General features: G+C 41.9%; 1 protein-coding gene and 1 long non-coding RNA gene across 2 annotated transcripts; one reads left to right on the forward strand and one right to left on the reverse strand.

Moving 5' to 3' along the window:
- The first annotated feature begins 2,033 nt into the window (after positions 1 to 2,033).
- On the forward strand, positions 2,034 to 6,170 carry LOC135614436 (uncharacterized). Its single transcript, XR_010487541.1, has 2 exons — positions 2,034 to 2,583; positions 5,414 to 6,170. It is a non-coding gene; the product is annotated as an uncharacterized LOC135614436 (long non-coding RNA).
- Positions 6,171 to 6,237: 67 nt separating this feature from the next.
- LOC103987097 (protein LAX PANICLE 2) lies at positions 6,238 to 11,368 on the reverse strand. The gene is made up of 4 exons (XM_009405293.3): positions 10,440 to 11,368; positions 10,238 to 10,288; positions 10,024 to 10,096; positions 6,238 to 6,624 (listed from the first exon to the last, which is right to left on the reverse strand). Exons 1-4 carry the CDS (start codon positions 11,075 to 11,077, stop codon positions 6,430 to 6,432), a joined length of 957 nt encoding a protein of 318 aa, XP_009403568.2. The 5' UTR covers positions 11,078 to 11,368; the 3' UTR covers positions 6,238 to 6,429.
- Between the last annotated feature and the right edge of the window lie 6,004 nt (positions 11,369 to 17,372).

Below are 17,372 nucleotides of genomic sequence, written 5' to 3' on the forward strand. Positions count from 1 at the left end.
GATGGCTTCACAAAAATTACATTGAAATATCGAACCATAGCTCAAACTCAGTCATCCTAATTTTTACGTGTATTATACATTTTTCACAACACGTTTATCCTTATAATCTTTCATGTAAAATTAATCTCAAATAACCCATTCATTTTAGTAGCTTTATTCCCTACGAGGGACAAACTAAATATTACGATGGAGAGACCATCAACCTATAAAGATGGAGAGGTGTCTAACAAGCCAAAAGGGCCTTATTGGCCTTTTAAGTGGGATCCATTAAGGTAAGAACGATGATTACTATTTGGGAATTATATCGTTTTGACATTGTATATCGTCTGTACATCTTATTTATACTTTAGAGAAGGATAAAAAAGAAAAGAAAATTAGGTTCAACATTAACAAAAGCTTACGAGGCTCTTACAATTGACCATGAAAAGGATTACTAAAGTATTGGTACCTATATCCTTTAGTCATGTTCAAGAGTGACTTTGAGAAGGCTTATAGTGATATTTTTTGGACTACGCTGGACATTACTCTCCTTTTTCTTGATAAATTTATCATCTTGTATTTCTTCTCCTGCTTTTTCTTATCTGATTAATAGGGATTGTTCAAATTATTTTAAAAGTTATTATGGTATCACAGATTTAACTGATTTTCTCTAACCCATACAATATCATAATAATGTGTTTGTCTATAAATGATCAGCGAAATCTCTTATGGTCCCTTAACGACCTACAAAAGAGAATATGAGTTAGAGAAAATATTTAACTCGAGATCCAACAAATAATCATTTCAACAAACACTCGATAGTTAATGTTAATTATAAATATAGACTTTGTAAACTTTAAATAATCGTGTGACAAAATATCGAAGGTAGTATGTCGTGATCAAAAATTTTCATAAGTGCCCACATAATATTATTGTGGAATAAGACAACGAACCAACACTATCCCCTAGGCCTATCTAGCCATATGCCACTTGAGCAGCTCCTTGGTGTCGTACTGATTGACATTTTGCACTACTTTGCGGAGTTAGAAAGCCCCCAAAATGATACATAGATGGTCTATTTTTAGAAGTTTTGTCTCAACATGTTAATTACACATAATTTATATTTATAATCTTGAAATATCCATAAAAACCAACCAAAATTGGACTACTAAACTCATTGCAAGTTCTCTACATGTTGTGCAAAGCGTAAACAAAACTGAACTACATAAACACATATAAGTATTATATTGAATACCTTATTTATAATTTTATTCGTGATATTCTCCCCCATTTATTCTTTCGACATCCTTATCTTATAGATACTACTTCTTCTCACCTTTGTTAAATCTTCAATATTTTGCTTCAATTGCAATGTGCCTCATGGATCCTAATGACTTTCCATCGTTGTTGTTGACTAGCCGAACTTTGATCTATCATGCTACTCCAACTCGTCAATAACTTTGACTTTTGTGTAAGATCGATCGAGTTATACTGATCTTTATTGGTTTCTACAAATCCTTTAAACGAAGGAATAAACTTTTCATATTATACGTTAGTCTTTCAAAAGTCTCCTGTCACTTGAACTGATAGATGTTTATTGAAGTTTTAACGAGTATTGTTTTGTAGATTCTAAATTTTTTTTTGAAATCTTTTCTCCTCAAAATTTGCTTATTGTTTTTGTAGATTCTAAAATTTTTTTTGAAGTCTTTTTCTCTTCAAAATTTGCTTTTACGATTGATCCTATTTGATACTTACAAATTTTTTTTGAAGTCTTTTCTCCTCAAAATTTGCCTTTACGATTTGATCGTATTTGATACTTACAACTTTTATTGTCTATTGCATTTAGTTGATTAAAAAACCCAAAATGATGAACCATTTTTCCTGAGAACTCAGCTTATATTTCACGTCATAAACATTTAAAGTCTCCTGAAAGATAGATATATGGGAAAAATCAAATTCTTATGACGTGGACCAAATCCAAAATTGAGCGGGTCGAACGTAACACTGATGAATCCTCTCCGTCTTGCCATAGAGGATAAATGGGTGGCGAGGTGGCAACCGTTCTGTTGTTCTCCTCAACTGCCGTCCTCTCCACCGCCCCTGATCTCTCACGATGGGGTAGTAGCATCGCCGTCTTCCTCGTGCCTCATGGCCTCCGTCTCGATCCGGTGTTGTGCTATCCGGGAACCCTATCCCATCCGAGGAGAAGGCCCTCGAGCAAGAGCGTGAGATCCTCCCTTGCTGCGCTGCCGCCTCGCGGCTCTTCCCCCAGCCCTTGACCGTCGGTGCCCCTCTGTCTGTTCGGCCCCTCCATCAAGGGTCAAGAATCCTTCCAACGTCCTCCTCCTCCCGCCGCCGCCTCCCCTGGCGCTTTTGTTCAGCGGCGCCGCCTCCGAATCCGCTGTAGATCGCGAAGGGGGTCACGGAAATCCTCTTGATCGCCCACGTGAGTGCGCCGTTCGTCTCCGTCCGGAACTGGTCGGTGGCCGGCAGTTGCCGCAGGCCGGCGCGTTGGCCGTCTTCCTAAAGTCGGCGTGAGGTTCGATAAGGTCTACAGCTCTCCCGCCCTTGGATTGGGCGAGGGCCACTGCGGCCTCTTGCCAGGTAAATTCCTCCTTTCATTGCTTAGATTTTGCTGTTGAATTCATTTTAACTTCCTCTTTGTCTTTAGATCGACTTGTTGTTAGCTAGATATCTAGTCTTCAGTTATCCTTCGCTTTGTTATAGTGTTCCTCAATCGATTTAAATAAGATCCTTAAATTTATGTTCAATTCAGTTTCCAGAAGTCTTCAATTATTGGCTTTTACCGCAGCAGCTTAGAAAAATTTTGGTTCCAGTTATGTCCCTTTTTTTATCTGCTCCTTCTACCTTTGTCTTCTTAAATGGGGATTTTGTCAGCAAATTATGGACATTCCATAATAATATAACTGAATGTGGATGGATTTACTATTCCCATCTATTAATTAATTGAATTAGTTAAAACATCAAATTCTCTGTCAGACAGTGCATATGAACGTATGCCTTTTGGATGGATTGAGGGAAAAACACCAGCTAGTTCGGTTATTCCCTAACAAGTATATTGCCCGGGAAATGATCATGTAACACCAGATCTTAGATTAACGAGAAAATTAGCTTCGCGTGCTATTAATCTTTGTCACTACACTGTTGTATATGACATTGGTTCTGAAACAGTCGGAAGCTAACCTAACTAAGTCTTGCTTGTGTATCCTTATTTGAGTATAACCAAATTCTGGGTTTCACATCCTAGTAATGGATCGAGGCCAAGCCAATAAATATATTCGGTTATCAAGCAGTCCCCCGTGGAGCTTCTGTTCCTTTTTTAAAGTATCTAGAACCAAAAATTCATCATTTCTGATTGGTCGAAATATAGTTGAACATGAATGTGCTATCTCTATCTATAATTAAGTGCCTCTTGCCTTCCAAAAGTCTTTTTGGCCTGCTTTAAGCATGACATGAATTATCTCCAGCTCAGGTTGGTGCTTTTGGGTATGACAGCCATCTCATTTGTTTCTCTTCCTTTTATTTGACCATTGGCTTAGTCTTGTGGTTAAGACTTTAAGGATCACTTTGATCTTAGATATATCTTCTTGTTATTTCCTGCTTTCTGATTAACTTTGTTCCTAAAAATTGATGATGGAAAAGTCAAACAATTCTGTTCAAACTTCCAATCCTCCAGGAACGAGAACATCCAAAGAACATGATATAAGTCTGATTGTATTGTGTTTGCGATGGCCTGATCCCCACATGGATAGTAGAACAACCTGGAAGCCACTGATAATTGAAACCTGAAGAACACATGCTTTTAACAATATCATCACTGTTGGTCTGTGATTTCTATAAAGCTTCACTTAGGTTATATTCTGCATTTTGATTGTGTGTAGGACACCTCATTTGCAACAGACGACCTAAATGTATTACTAAGTTGAGTAAATCTTTAACTGCTAACTTTGAGAGTAGACCTTTTTTTTTTTTTGTATGTGTCCATTGTTAACAAAGGCTGTTTAGTATATTTAGTTTTGAAGTTAACTTGTTTAACCTGAACTATGGGAGTAATTACGTGTTTTACATTGTTGTTATGATCGACAAAATAAAAGCGCTATAAGTTGTTGAGTGGTTGTATATAGATGGAAGAGGCATTAGGTTGATTGGTGCAAAATAAATGCATAATAGAAGCGTTCATGTGTTGCTGTTCAAATAATATCTTAATACAAAGAGCTCTTCTGGGGAAGATGAAAAGTTGTAAATTTTATAAGACTACTGTTATACCAAAAAAGTTGGATAACTATGTGAAACTATACAATTGAGTTTGGCAGAAACAGAGACAAGGGTAGAAGAAAGGACCACATCATTTTTTTTTTTCTTCACCTAAAATCCTTATGTTCAATACTGAATGACATGCCTCCTCATGTGATGAGATCCTCTGATATGTTAACCTTCCTAAATAGGACACTTGCACATAAAAGGAAGCAACAGGTGGTTTTTTCTTCTTGTTTTAAACCACCTTCAACTACCTTTCTGGGACTCCCTAGCTTAAAAATAAGGGTGCTGAGGTAGGATTAATGATGAGGTAACTGAGAAACTAGAAAAATGAGTTGGTAGGAACAGACACAAGGGTTGAGGTAAGGACTACATTTTTTTTCCTCTTCACCTAAAATCTTCATGTGCAATATTAAATGACATGCGTCCTTGTATAATGAACTCGTTTGATATTTTGGCCTTCCTAAGTAGGATACTTGTACATAAAGGAAACAACAGGTGGTTTTATCTTGTTGTTATAAGTTAACTTTAACTTGCCTTCTGGGACTACTTTAACTTAAAAAATAAGTGTGTTGAGGTAGGATTAAAGATGATAGAACTGGTTGCTTCTGATACAGGATAGGACCACCTAATTAACAGTTGCTACTGACATTTAAATATACCCATATTTACAGTTCGAAAAGTAGTACAGGTTGAGTTTCACTATTTTTATCCAAGTCACGGCACCATTAGATCGTGGCCTGACAACATGTGCAGGTCAATTCCTAATTGGTCCTACTTCATTTTATTTTCAATAATGCTTCACTCCCAACTTTGCTTAATCCTTTAAGAGAATATCGTCCTTATGAGGATTGTCATGCTGATTGCCCCATGTCGACATGCATCAAAATGTACAATGTGTCTGATTACATGTCATGCCAATATATGCCAAAAGGTGTCAACATATGGGTGGGCCAATTTTTGGAAGGTGTCATGCCTAAATTTATTTGCAAGGTGCCAGGATCTCCATCAAGGTGTATGGTATGAATTCACTTGGCAAGAAACCATTAATCATGCTTCTAGTATATTTTGGATAGTTTTCAGATGCAGTACTCAATATTTCCATTTTGGTGGATTACTTATCAATTTGTCTGATGCTTTGTTTGCGATCGGTCAGAAGTTTCAGGAGAATCTCTTAGGTAGCTGGTGCTTCGGATCACTGAATTTCTGAACAGGACAGTCCTATGATTGCCTGAAAAGCTGGCAGTTGCTAATACATCAATCGATCAAAATGAGCCGAAAGAGCTCTCACGTAACAGACGAGCTAATTCCCTTGAGGATCTTCTTTACACCCTTGATCGACCAGCTCTCCAGAGGTAAAGATCTGGTAATAGCAAACTTCGGTTTGTAAGTCGTAATGACAACAAGATTCACAAAGAGTTCTCGGACAGAGAAGTAACTCGATGAAACCTCCTCCTGGGTGGCAGTGGAAACCTCAACTTTTCCATTGGGATGTTCGTTCATGCAATTCCAATTAAACGTCTTCTCACCGGCCCAGCTGGCTTAATGCAGTCCCGGTTTGATGATTCACAAAGAAAAGGATGGCAGATAAGGACCTCAACGATACAGCACATTTCAAGCTTCTTTAGACCATGACAAAGGATGTTGTACCAGAACTATATTCTTGCCTAGGTTATGCCTTGTGTTATGAATGGAGAAAGTTCCATGACTCACTCGGTTCTCGAATTATTTGGTCGTGTGAGATGATTTCCCTGATGTGAAGCACGACAAGAATACTCGTATGTATGTATGTATGTATTCAACTTTGTGTTCCATCACTAGCTTTTAAGTACACAGGACCGGGGAGAGGATGATGACCTTTGAATCCTTTATATCATCAATCAATTGGAGGTGCAATTTGCGTGTTCTTTGTACATTTTTCTGACGGTGATTCATGGAAACCTGAGATGATGCATTGTTAGATGATGAGAAGAAGCAACAAAACCAAGAAAAAATATATCAATCTAAGATGTAGATTGGAAGCACAACAGTTTGATGTTGTCCTCCTCAAAGATCTCATTACCCCCAAGCTGTTTTCTCAACGAATCAAGATGACGAGAAACAAACGTGATGACGACCAGAAGACAGTCAACAAAACTTGCAGCGCGGAAGGGGGGAGGGAGGGGGAACGATTCACGCGCGCGATCGAGCTTCCGTGTACGCACTCCTGCCGTACTGCAACATCATGACGTGATCCGTGCCGCTGCCCGAATCTCGGAGCAGCGTCGTCGTCGTCGTCGTCTCCTCCCTCGACCGCCATATGTTGTCCCGGACGTGCAGCAGCGTCAAGAAGGGTAGCAGCAGCTGTTCTCTGCACGTGATCTCCACCTGATTCAAGAACATGGAAGGGTTGCACGTTGACGTGACAGTCTCTTAAACAAAGCACAGCACAAAATTACAGACCAAGCAACGATGTCTAAGAAGCACAACCACAGGAATCTTCAACAGTTTGATCCATCATTATGGCTACTCCTAATAGGATAATGGTCGTTGATATTTTACACAAAGCATAGCAGTTCGTGTCGGGTCATGAGAGATTCTAATGATATTTTATTTCTAAATTTATTTTAATATATCCGAAGTGAGATTTAAATTTAACGAAATTATTAAGATGATATAAAAGAAAAATTGAATGATGTGAAACCACCACTCACTCGTATAATTTATCTATCTACGGTTCTCATATCTACCGAATTCTCGCACAAGCAGACAGACTAATTAAGAGTGATTAGAAGAAGCACATATACGATCAATCATTGTTCCCCATAACTGCACTTTCCTTTGTAATCCTCATCATAAAGCACGCATCATTGGTTTTATATCATATATTAGACGTACCTTATTCCATGTCACATCTTATTGCGTGCACCTCCACTTAATTCATCAGCAAGCTTTGCTCCGTACACGAACACACACTTGCTGTAATTATTAAGGCTGGAAGAGAAGGCTGATCCGAAAAGCACGCCGAGGAATCATTCTCATTTATTTATCTCATCTCTCTCTCTCTCTCTACCTAACAGGAACATACAGCACACACACAAAAAACACTGCATGCACGTCTTCTCACGTTGTCTGCTATTTTCTATATACGAAACCCCACACATCCCCTTTGCTTAGAAGCCTAAAGCAGGTCAACATTCTCTTGCTGGAAGATAATGGTGGGAAACCCTACGGTGTAGCAGAGCTTCCCCATGCACATCTTCCACGGATAAGCTGGTGAGACATGGAAGGCACAGTTGGTGGAGGAGATGAAGGGCGTGGTCCTCCGCTTTCCCCCTCCTATCGTGCTTTCATGCCTTCGCCTTCACCACTAGGGGAATGATTCTATTTGTGGCCATGGAGTCCCCACTCCATGCATTCGTCTTCACTCCAAAGCCTATGATGCGCGCTCTCGCGCGCACACACATACGTATTGCCACCGATGGGCCCTCTCATTCATATTCTCATCAAGTGCACCACTTAAACCCTTGATGTCACCTCTTAACAAGAATTCTCCGCCTCGTAGGACCTAACCACAAGGCCACAGCATGATGACAGCCCCGCGAAAGCATGAGACCATCAGCATTGCATGGAAAGGAGAAGCCATGCACTGTTCTATGCACCAAAGCATTTATTCTCTTCTAACCTTATATCATTAGCTTGCTAATTCATAGCTGGAAACAAGGAGAAATCTAGTCAACCAATGGCACACAGTTGGCCTCATACAAACAGCATGTAAGTTGCATGTCACCAATTCAGCAACATACATCAGGATTTAGTATCTTAGGTTTTTGAGTCCTAATACAACAAGTCCAGCCGAAATAAACAATATGTAGATGATGTGCAAGACCTTTGCGATTGCAAGTTTCATTCAAATGGCATGAAATTTTTGGCTGACTTTAACTAGACTGGACCTATTTAGGTTTGAATTGAAATATGTTGACATCTCTATAAATACTGTTCAGAAAGGAAAAACTGCATATATGAATAGGATGAGATTTTAGGCACCAAAGAACTTGGAAAATACAATGACAAGCAAACGAAACAAAAGAATTAAGACTTGTATGTGTATCTCACATCTTTTAATAGATGAGATTCTCCCATATGCTAATGTTTGCAAAACAGCATAGGTCTAGCATGAGTGTTGGAAATCTGATCTTGTGCAAGGGTACAGTTAATTTGGGGTGAAAAAGATAAGGATTCAGTTCTAGTTATGAATTCTCCAAACAAAATGGAATAATAGAATTGAGGCCAAAAAAGATTTGTAGTTTCAAGGATGGCTGATCAATACACAAAGATGTACAGCTGTGGCGTGTCGCAAAATTTATTTCTTCGGAGCGTAAGATTAATATATCAACTGGAAGATAAATCAAAACAAAAAATATCACAGTCTCTGTTGAATGAAATTGCTTAGAAAATTAGGTGAGAGAAAGACTAATTCACTTATCCTATTTGCTCTTTCCAATGTGGAAGATTGGATTTTGTATTACATGTATGTCATGCATAACTGACTGTAAGCAAAGACCTAAATGAACGAGTCAGGTTAGCAAGCAAGCATAAGATCTGTGCAGGTTAGCAAGCATATAGCATTTTACAGCTAGTTTGCAGCCTAATCAAGCTTAAATGCATCCTTAGTCATGAAATGGATTTGGAAGATGAAATGGATGGTTCGACTCAAACTAGGAAACACCAGCATGAGAAATACCACAATCACAAACTATCTAATGGCTGATCATAGTCACAAGATCACACAAAAAAGTGTTAATTGCTACATTCTGTTGGACATAATGACAGATGATGCATGAACTGTATCCATCGCAAGGGAGATTACCACCCTGGGTTTTGAATTAAATTGTGAAAGCATCAAAGGAGGAAACTGGTAGCTGCACTCTAAAGATATGGAGTAAATGTTGAGCTTGATGGAATCTGCTAAGTAGACAAGCCTCTACCAAGTTCACAAACAAGATCTAACATCATGATGAGAAGGAGATATCCTTCGTGGGTGAAAGGGTGCCGTCCATGTAACTTCAACACTGCAGTTGGGTTCATTCATGTAAGGATAGCGCATAGCTTTCAGCAAAGGTAGGTGAAAGAAGGCTATTAGGGCTGTCACAAGCAACCAACCGGGAAGGACAATAATGCCCAGTAGCACATCCACAGGATGAGATGATACTGAGAAGCCATTGGCTTCCCCGACCCATAAGGGAAGCATGGCATGCAAGGTTTTATATATATATGAAGCTCTTGCATCTAAAAGACTGCCTTTCTTAGGTATGTCTGTCCTATTTATGGCATGAAAAGCCTACATATAGAAAAGGTTTTCTTGCCATGATGGGTTAAACCACTGGGGTTTTACGGCCATCAACACAACAGAGCTGGGGAGGGCAACCCATGTTCCAACCCAAACAGTGCCCAGGATAAAAGCTTGGGAGAGGTCTGCTCGTGGTGATGAGCAATGATACGCCACTCAGACGTTCACATCCCACCTAATGTCATGCAACTACAAAAGTTAGAATCCCACATTTCTATGTACCCTTTTTAGCTCCCAGGTTCCTTTCACCATCCCAACACCAACCCTGGGAATTAGGGCAGGAAAGTGCCAAGAAACCATGCCCGGCCCTCTCCATGGTGGCTGGTAGCATTTGCATTTTGGTGAAACCATGGGTGACCTTAAAATGCCTTCGTCTTGGCCATGACCAGCAAAGAAATATAAGTAGTGGCATGCATAGAGGTGTCGGAGTATAATACCTCGTGTGCATTCTCTAAACCCAGCTTGTTCACCAAGTACTTCATCAGCAACCCCACTGTCATCCTCCCGTCCCTGTGAGCTATGCAAGATGAGAACCCCAAAGCCGAAAACCTCAACAGTAATATGATGAGCTCCAAATATAGCATCTAAAAGCAGCTCAAATAGGGAATCGTGTTGAGAGAGAGAGAGAGAGGGAGAGAGAGTTGGAAGTACTTAATCCTCAAGTAGCTCCTGGGTATCTGAGGCAGAAAAGGCTCCCTCCCTCTGCAGCGATTCCAAGAATAGAAAGGAAAATAAGAAGAAACATGATGTTAAAGACAACGGTTAATAGAAACAAGAAATGAAGAGAAGAAGAACAAGCAGAAGAGGCGTGTTTTCTGATCTTTTTGGTGGGACGAAGACAAGTACGACTTACTGATCTCTCGCGGCCTGAAGCATGATCCAAACACCCGATTGCGGTCGTCTCGGCGGGGTGACAACCCTCATCCCCGGCAGAACCTCTGGGCCTGACGGCGTCGCTGAGCCTGGTATGGGGTACACGAACTGTCGTGCGACGAACTCCGGCATCACCGGTGGCAGCGTCGTCGTCGCTGAGCTCCCGCCCATGGCGAGATTAGGATTGCAACGCCCCCATGGCATCTCCCGCCTGTGACTCATCCACGGCACCATCGTCATCGCCATCCCCATCATCGGAGCACGGAAGCCGCTGACCCCCGGCCAAGCAACAGGGCACGTACCGGGCGCGGGCGACTCCGACGAGGACGGCCGAGCGGAGAACAACTCGAGCTGCGTCGTTGCCGTCCTTCCCGGCGCCGCGTCCGTGGGAACCAAGGGAGGAGGAGTCCCCAAACCTAATTGGAGCCAGTCTCCGGAGCCGCCGTCGTCGCGCCCGAATTGCTCGTCTTCCGGAGCCGGAGAGGGCTCGTCAGCCATCAACTTGTTCAGCTTCAGCGAAGACAAGCCGTCCAAATCATGGAACCGAGGGTCCCCACCGGAGAAGTAAGCCCCGTAGGAGTCACAGTGCCGCCGGAGGAGGTTCCTAGCAGGGACCATCGCGTCACACCATGGTCCCGACCCCGATTCCCCTCCGGTCGATCGATCGACGAGCTCAAGACGAAGCAGAAGCCGGATAAGAACGGGTAGCGATCGAGGCGGGCGAGGACCAAACGCGCATGGAGGAGGCCGCAGCAAGAGAGAGTATGTCGACAGGTGACTCCTCCGGCTGTGGGCTTCACGATCTCTCACTTTCCATATAATTCCTCTTTCTTGGAAGCTTGTGGAGAGAAATAATAGATAGATAGAGAGAGAGAGAGAGAGAGAGAGATCCAATAGCCGGAGAAGAAAGCAAAAGAGGGAGAGAGAGGGTCGCAGGTCTGTTATTTATACGCACATTCATATCCTTCAGAAAACTATAATCCCAATAAATACAATTACTAAGGGCTCATTTGCAAAAATCATAAGACTCATTCGTAGGGACTGATATGTAAAACATAGATATCGAAGGGACGGGACCAAAAAGGATGCGGAGGAAATAGCACAGAATATAGAGAGTGTTTACGTGGGCGGGTATGGAGCGGTGGTGGGGAAATGCATGTCCGGAAATGATTACATGGAGGAGACAAAAGGACGAGAGAGCCCATCGGCCTCTGTTGTTATTTTATGGCACGAATCACGAGGTCTGACTGGGTTTCCCCCATCATCCACCTCATGGCCTCCAGGTGTTCCCGAACCGGGCCGGGATACGGGCCGCCGTGCCGTGCCGTACTGCTTCCCTCCGAGCCTATGCCTTGTGATAGAAATATATATATATATATATATATATATATAGAGAGAGAGAGAGAGAGAGAGAGAGAGTATAATCAAATGTATAAGCCTTCTGATAGAATTATAATTAACATAATCGAGGTTATCATATGATGGATAAGAAGATGAGACATACATCTAACTTAGACGAGACATTAGATGTAACATTTTGGTGATTACAGAATTTATTCGATTTAATTTCTTCACCTACGACAATAAATGGTAGCACACATGAATAGTAGCTTCGATGTTAATCCATTAACATTACTAGATAAAAAAAGATCATGGCGGGTTTATGATGAAGATAAATGACCTAACACCTTTCTCGCCTAGGCAAGAATCTTAGGGTCCAAAATTTCTTGGCTTCATTGGACATGTCTTCTTTCCATGGAAGCAATCATTTTGCCAAGTGATCTATCTAATTTGCGTATCCTTTGATGAGGAGTAGTCCTTCAACATTGGTGGATAATGGGGTCACAATGTCTCTTGTTTTGATTTTGGTTTTCATTCCAAATCCTACTTTGTTCTTTAAGCTCGGATTCATGTTCTTGAGAAATTATGAATTCAATGATTCATAGTATTTGTGAATGCCTTATGGAGTTCTACATAGTATTTATCGTTATTAAGGGAGCATAAGAATTAAGATTGTACAAGTGACATAAAAGATTAAGCATAGAGATTAAGCCAGTAGTGTATTTATTTGGATTTTGCCACCCACAAAAACCTTTCGACAGCCATCACTTATATATATATACTATCCGGTCGTCATCATGTCATCATCATCACCGTCATCAATGCATCTCCACCCAAACCAAGAAGAGAGACAAACAAAAGAAAAAAGGCATCACGTAGAAAAATACATGGGAAAGTTAGAGAGAGAGAGAGAGAAAGAGGAAAAGATATGTGCACTAAGGAGGAGGTGAGCTGTTGTTGTGTTTACAGGTAGATAGAGAGAGAGGGGGTTGATGATAATGCATGCATGAGTTTGCACTTGCATTGATTACAAAATTGTCTCTTTTGTTGTATGGGAAGCAGGTGAGGCAGCGAGTCGATGATGTCGGGAGCCATGCGCCCCCGGGGGTGGTGGTGGGGCACCGGCGGGGGGGCCAGACCCCTGCCGTGTATCGAGCACCGGAGATCCTGCGGCAGCGGCTAAATGCGAGTGGCCCCCACAACATGCACCGGCCATCATGGCGCGTAGATACTTTTCCCGGTGCTCCAAACAAGGTTGACCTTCTTCCGACGTCTCGCTCCCACCAATTCCATTCTATCTCCTCGCTGAGCCCACGAGATCGGCGTACTAAATCTTTGCAGTCGATGATTGTAGAGCGTGAGGTGCACGACGACAGTGGCGCATGCAGCAGCAGCAGCAGCAGCGATCGCAAGGCCATTAGGGTTTTCTTACAAATGGACATGGATGGGACGTGACTTGCTTCTTTGTCTCATGTATGCTGTCATGAGAGCTCCTACAAAATGTTTGAGGATTCCCATGCACTTCGGTCCCCATGGATCGATCGATGCTTTCTTCTCCTCCCTCCCTCCCTCGCCCTTCCTTCATCGGAAAAGGGAACTAACTCATCAGATAGGAAGTGACCCTGACATCCCCTTCCCTCTCTCTCTCTCTCTCTCTCACAATGAACCTGTAGGTATAGAGAGGAATCATGAGTCATGAGCACCAAAAGATATGCATCCAGAGAGAACAAATTCAAAGAAACAAGCCAACTGTTCCGAACAAGCAATATAGCTCTCATTGCCCCCCTGCAAACGTAGCCATGTCCAGTACCTGCCTATTCCCCCTGCAAATGCATGCCTGCCTGCCTGCCTGCATGCGTACGCACAAAAAGTAGGAGATGGCCACTTCACCTGCTGCGCCAATTCCCATATGTTCAACTCTCCTTCTTCTTCTTCTTCTTCTTCTTCTTCTTCCTCCACCACCACCACCACCTCCGCCTGCATCTTCTCTCCAATTGCTACTTCATGCCATGCCTTCTTCCCACCGCATTCTAGATATGATCACCTCATTTGTATGGCAGATTAAGCATGGCAGTGCTGCTGAGCATAGTGGCTAGTGTGTGGAAAAGCATTAGCTTTTTGTACTTCATTGTGGTACTTTTCATCCATGTCCGAGCCAGCAAGAAAAAGTCTCAGCCCTTTCTTTCTCCATATGCGTGTTCTTGTCAGCATGTGGCCTCCAACATGATAACACCACCCAGTTTACCAGCACCAGGGAAATAGTATACAAAGGGAAAAGACATGACAAGATGTTTGAGGTCAGAAGAACTGATCATATTTCTCCCCAGACCATGATTAACGATGGAAGATCCTCTTGACCACTTCCTTCCCCCATTCTCATCAACCACTCTTGCTAAAGCAGGAGACCTCCTCCTGCTTTCTTCCCTGCAGTCTTCTACTCCTTACGGATTTAGGTACTCGACCAGTATTGTTCTCACTGGAAGTGACACTACATGAAGATTAGGTTGGCTTACATGCTTTAGGTCTTGTGTAGTAAATACTTCACAGGTGGTCTATGGAGCTTTCTTGTTGCTTCTTCTTCCCTACAGGCAATGTAATGATGGTTACTTCTCTTCCTTTTCTTTTCTCTGAAAATAATATTAATTTCTATTTTTTTAAAGGATATCACAAATCAAATCGAACACAATTACATATATATATACATGTTTTTCTTTTTTTGACTTTATTCATCATTAAAAAACTCACCAGACAGTTCATCAGGTTTCACTACTGTTCATCTTCGATAACTGTGCATTCAGCATCGATATCAACCATATGTTTATCTTAATCATCAGCCACCAATGGCTCATCGACCTTTACGAACTCTTCTGCACCGAGCTCCGAAAATTTGGTTTCACCACTCATGATCGACTGAGAAGAGATGCTTAATCTAATACTGAGGTCTCTCAGCTCACACCACATTCCGATGTATCATCTGCCATAGTTATAAATTGGTCGAACAGAGCGTGTCACCTTGAGGTGCTCAACTAATGATGCGTGTATGAAGCACGTTAAGTTAAAATATCATATGATGCAATTATAATAGCAGCCTACACAGAAACCTGTAATGTATTATATAGAATTAATCGAGTTACTAATAATTAGCAGTTCAAACTTAAGTTTGACCTTTGACCGGACTTCGTCTTAATGATATCTGTCTTAATATATTATTAGATCTATCAAGTGTTAACGGTGGGTAATGTATAGTGGGTGAAGGTGTGGTGAGTACATCAGAGGAAACTGCACGGGCTCGGAATAGATTACTACAGCTTCCTACCACGCCCCAGACGTGGTGGGCTCCACCCCCCCCCGGCAGGGCCGATCCCGCACGAAGCCCGGCTTCGCACGCGCGCTCAGGGGTTGGGTGCGGGAGGCGGGTCCCGCCAGCCCGCGGCCCATGCAGGAGCGTGGGTTCCTTGGGGCCCCGCCGCTGTCGGGGACGGGAATATACGCCCGCGGCCGCCGCCCCAGTGGCTCTCACACCCCCGTTTCTCACCCACAAATCCACTCGCCTCACCAAGCCACTGGGCCCCGGCAGTCTGTCGTTTCCAATGCCTCATGGTCAGTTGCCGTGGGTGAGTTCTTTGGGGTTGGTTCCGAAAAGAGCAGCGCGACGTGGACACCCATCATGTCTCCCTACGTATCATAAATTCCACACGCTTCAACCCAAATTTCTATTCTCTCTCTCGATATCGCTCGTTTGAAGTAGCAAAACATACAATATTTTAAGCTTTATGTTGGGAATGATGCAAGCGTTTCGAGGCATGTCATCGGAGTAAATGGTACAAGTCCTTTTTCTTGTGGAGATGGAAAAGCTAATTAGTGATCGGTGGAAGCCTACTTGATCCCGTTATGACAATCTTTAGGGAACTACTTGCATGATTATTTCTTGATTAAGGCCGAGTCAAATGAGAGACAAGTTTAGAGTGCATGCACCAGCCATCAAAAGAAAAGACTTAGCTGTAGATTTTGCATTAAGAAAAGCTCCCCTGTGTCTCACATATAAATATATGTAAGAGCTCAGTCATCATGGGAGTGTGGCAGTGGGCGAGTTAGATGCATGTAAAGTAGCAAGGCAAGACATGGATGGAATATTTTGGGGACAGTGGCATGCAGAGAAGGTCTCTTCCTGTCTAATGGATCCAACCCATGCTTAGGCTTTTATTCGAGGAGGCTTTGACAAATATATCCCATCCTTGAAAAGCTCATAATCACTGTAGTTAATCACGTCCAAGTGAGTCAAGCTCAATTTGTACGGTGCAAGACAAATTAAGTATGATCGATATTAATCATGAGTTGATTAATATTCTTGCTAAACATGAGTTTAGAAAGAGCAGTGGTTCTTCCGAGGATGTGAATGTAGGAGTAAAGAAAGATGAGGCGGTGTAGTCTTTTGATGGGGAACGTCATGGCCAAGCATGGTGAAAACAAGGGGGGAGTATGGACGTGAGGGGGAGGGGAAAGGAAAGGCTAGGGTTTGTTTGATGTAGAAAATTGGTATTTAATGTTGAGGTAATTAGGAGGACACAAGGTAGAAGAGTAAAGAAAAGGAAGGGAAAGCTGGTTTGCTTTAGCTTTTGGATGTTAATAATAAGGAGGGGGCTTTGGAATCATCACATCTTCCTCCTCACCACCTTTTGTCACCGCCCACTCGCTGAGGTCTCGCCAACATGCCGACAAAAGGTGTGTGCTTCACGTCCACTATGAGCTTTCATTATAGTTCGAGAGACGCTGCGTTGTCCAAAAGCTTTGCCACTTTTCCTTGATTGCAGACGGGAAGCGCCATGGCCACTTGTTCCTCTCTCTCTCTCTCTATCTCTCTCTCTCTCTCTCTCTCTGTGCTATTTTGAACACACATACTGTTTCAGGGTGTGAGGTTCACTTCTTGCTATCTTAATCAAGTGGTTTGGGGAGTTCTCATCACGTCTGCAACGCACAATTTGAAGTTGGAGTGGATATGCATTTTGTGGAGTACCACTCGTTGAATGTTAATGCATAGAATTCAGAATTCTCAAGTCGATCACTTTATTTTGGTGATAGGATGGATAGACGTGAGTTTTGCATATGATTAAGATATCATAATCTTTGGGCCCCTAATGTTTTTCTTAACTGATAGTGGTGTCTAATTTATATAATAAATTAATTTAGGTCGAGATTAATACCCTTTTAATTTATAATTTACTCAGAAAATTCTCTCATAATGAATTGAACGGTCCATTTATGCTAAATTGGGTTTAATAAATTTAAAAAAAATCAAGAAAATAGAAAAACAAATAGGGTAACTAATTCTATCATAATTACTCCAATTTGTGAAAGTTTGAGTGACAAACTTTATGGTGTTATGCTCGAATGTAGACTTAAGCGGCAAATCGAGCTATAAAAATCTCTAAAATCATCAAAAAAAAAAAACTATAAGATGATATAAATATTTGTTTGTATATTTTTTTTATAATGAAAGTTTGAGATGGGTTGGATAAATTTTATGATACTGAGTTGGATAAAAGCTCCTTATTACACATTCATAGATGGACTA

The sequence above is a fragment of the Musa acuminata genome, chromosome BXJ2-6, assembly GCF_036884655.1.
Source record: "Musa acuminata AAA Group cultivar baxijiao chromosome BXJ2-6, Cavendish_Baxijiao_AAA, whole genome shotgun sequence".
Lineage (NCBI taxonomy): Eukaryota > Viridiplantae > Streptophyta > Magnoliopsida > Zingiberales > Musaceae > Musa > Musa acuminata.

Bases quoted from the DNA above. Each gene is read 5' to 3' on its own strand.
- LOC103987097 (XM_009405293.3), bottom strand. From the start codon at position 11,077: ATGGTCCCTGCTAGGAACCTCCTCCGGCGGCACTGTGACTCCTACGGG. The intron at 10,097-10,237 runs GTACTTCCAACT...CATAGCTCACAG, and splicing joins AGGAGCTACTTGAGGATTAA to GGACGGGAGGATGACAGTGG. The intron at 6,625-10,023 runs GTATTATACTCC...TTCTTGAATCAG, and splicing joins GTTTAGAGAATGCACACGAG to GTGGAGATCACGTGCAGAGA.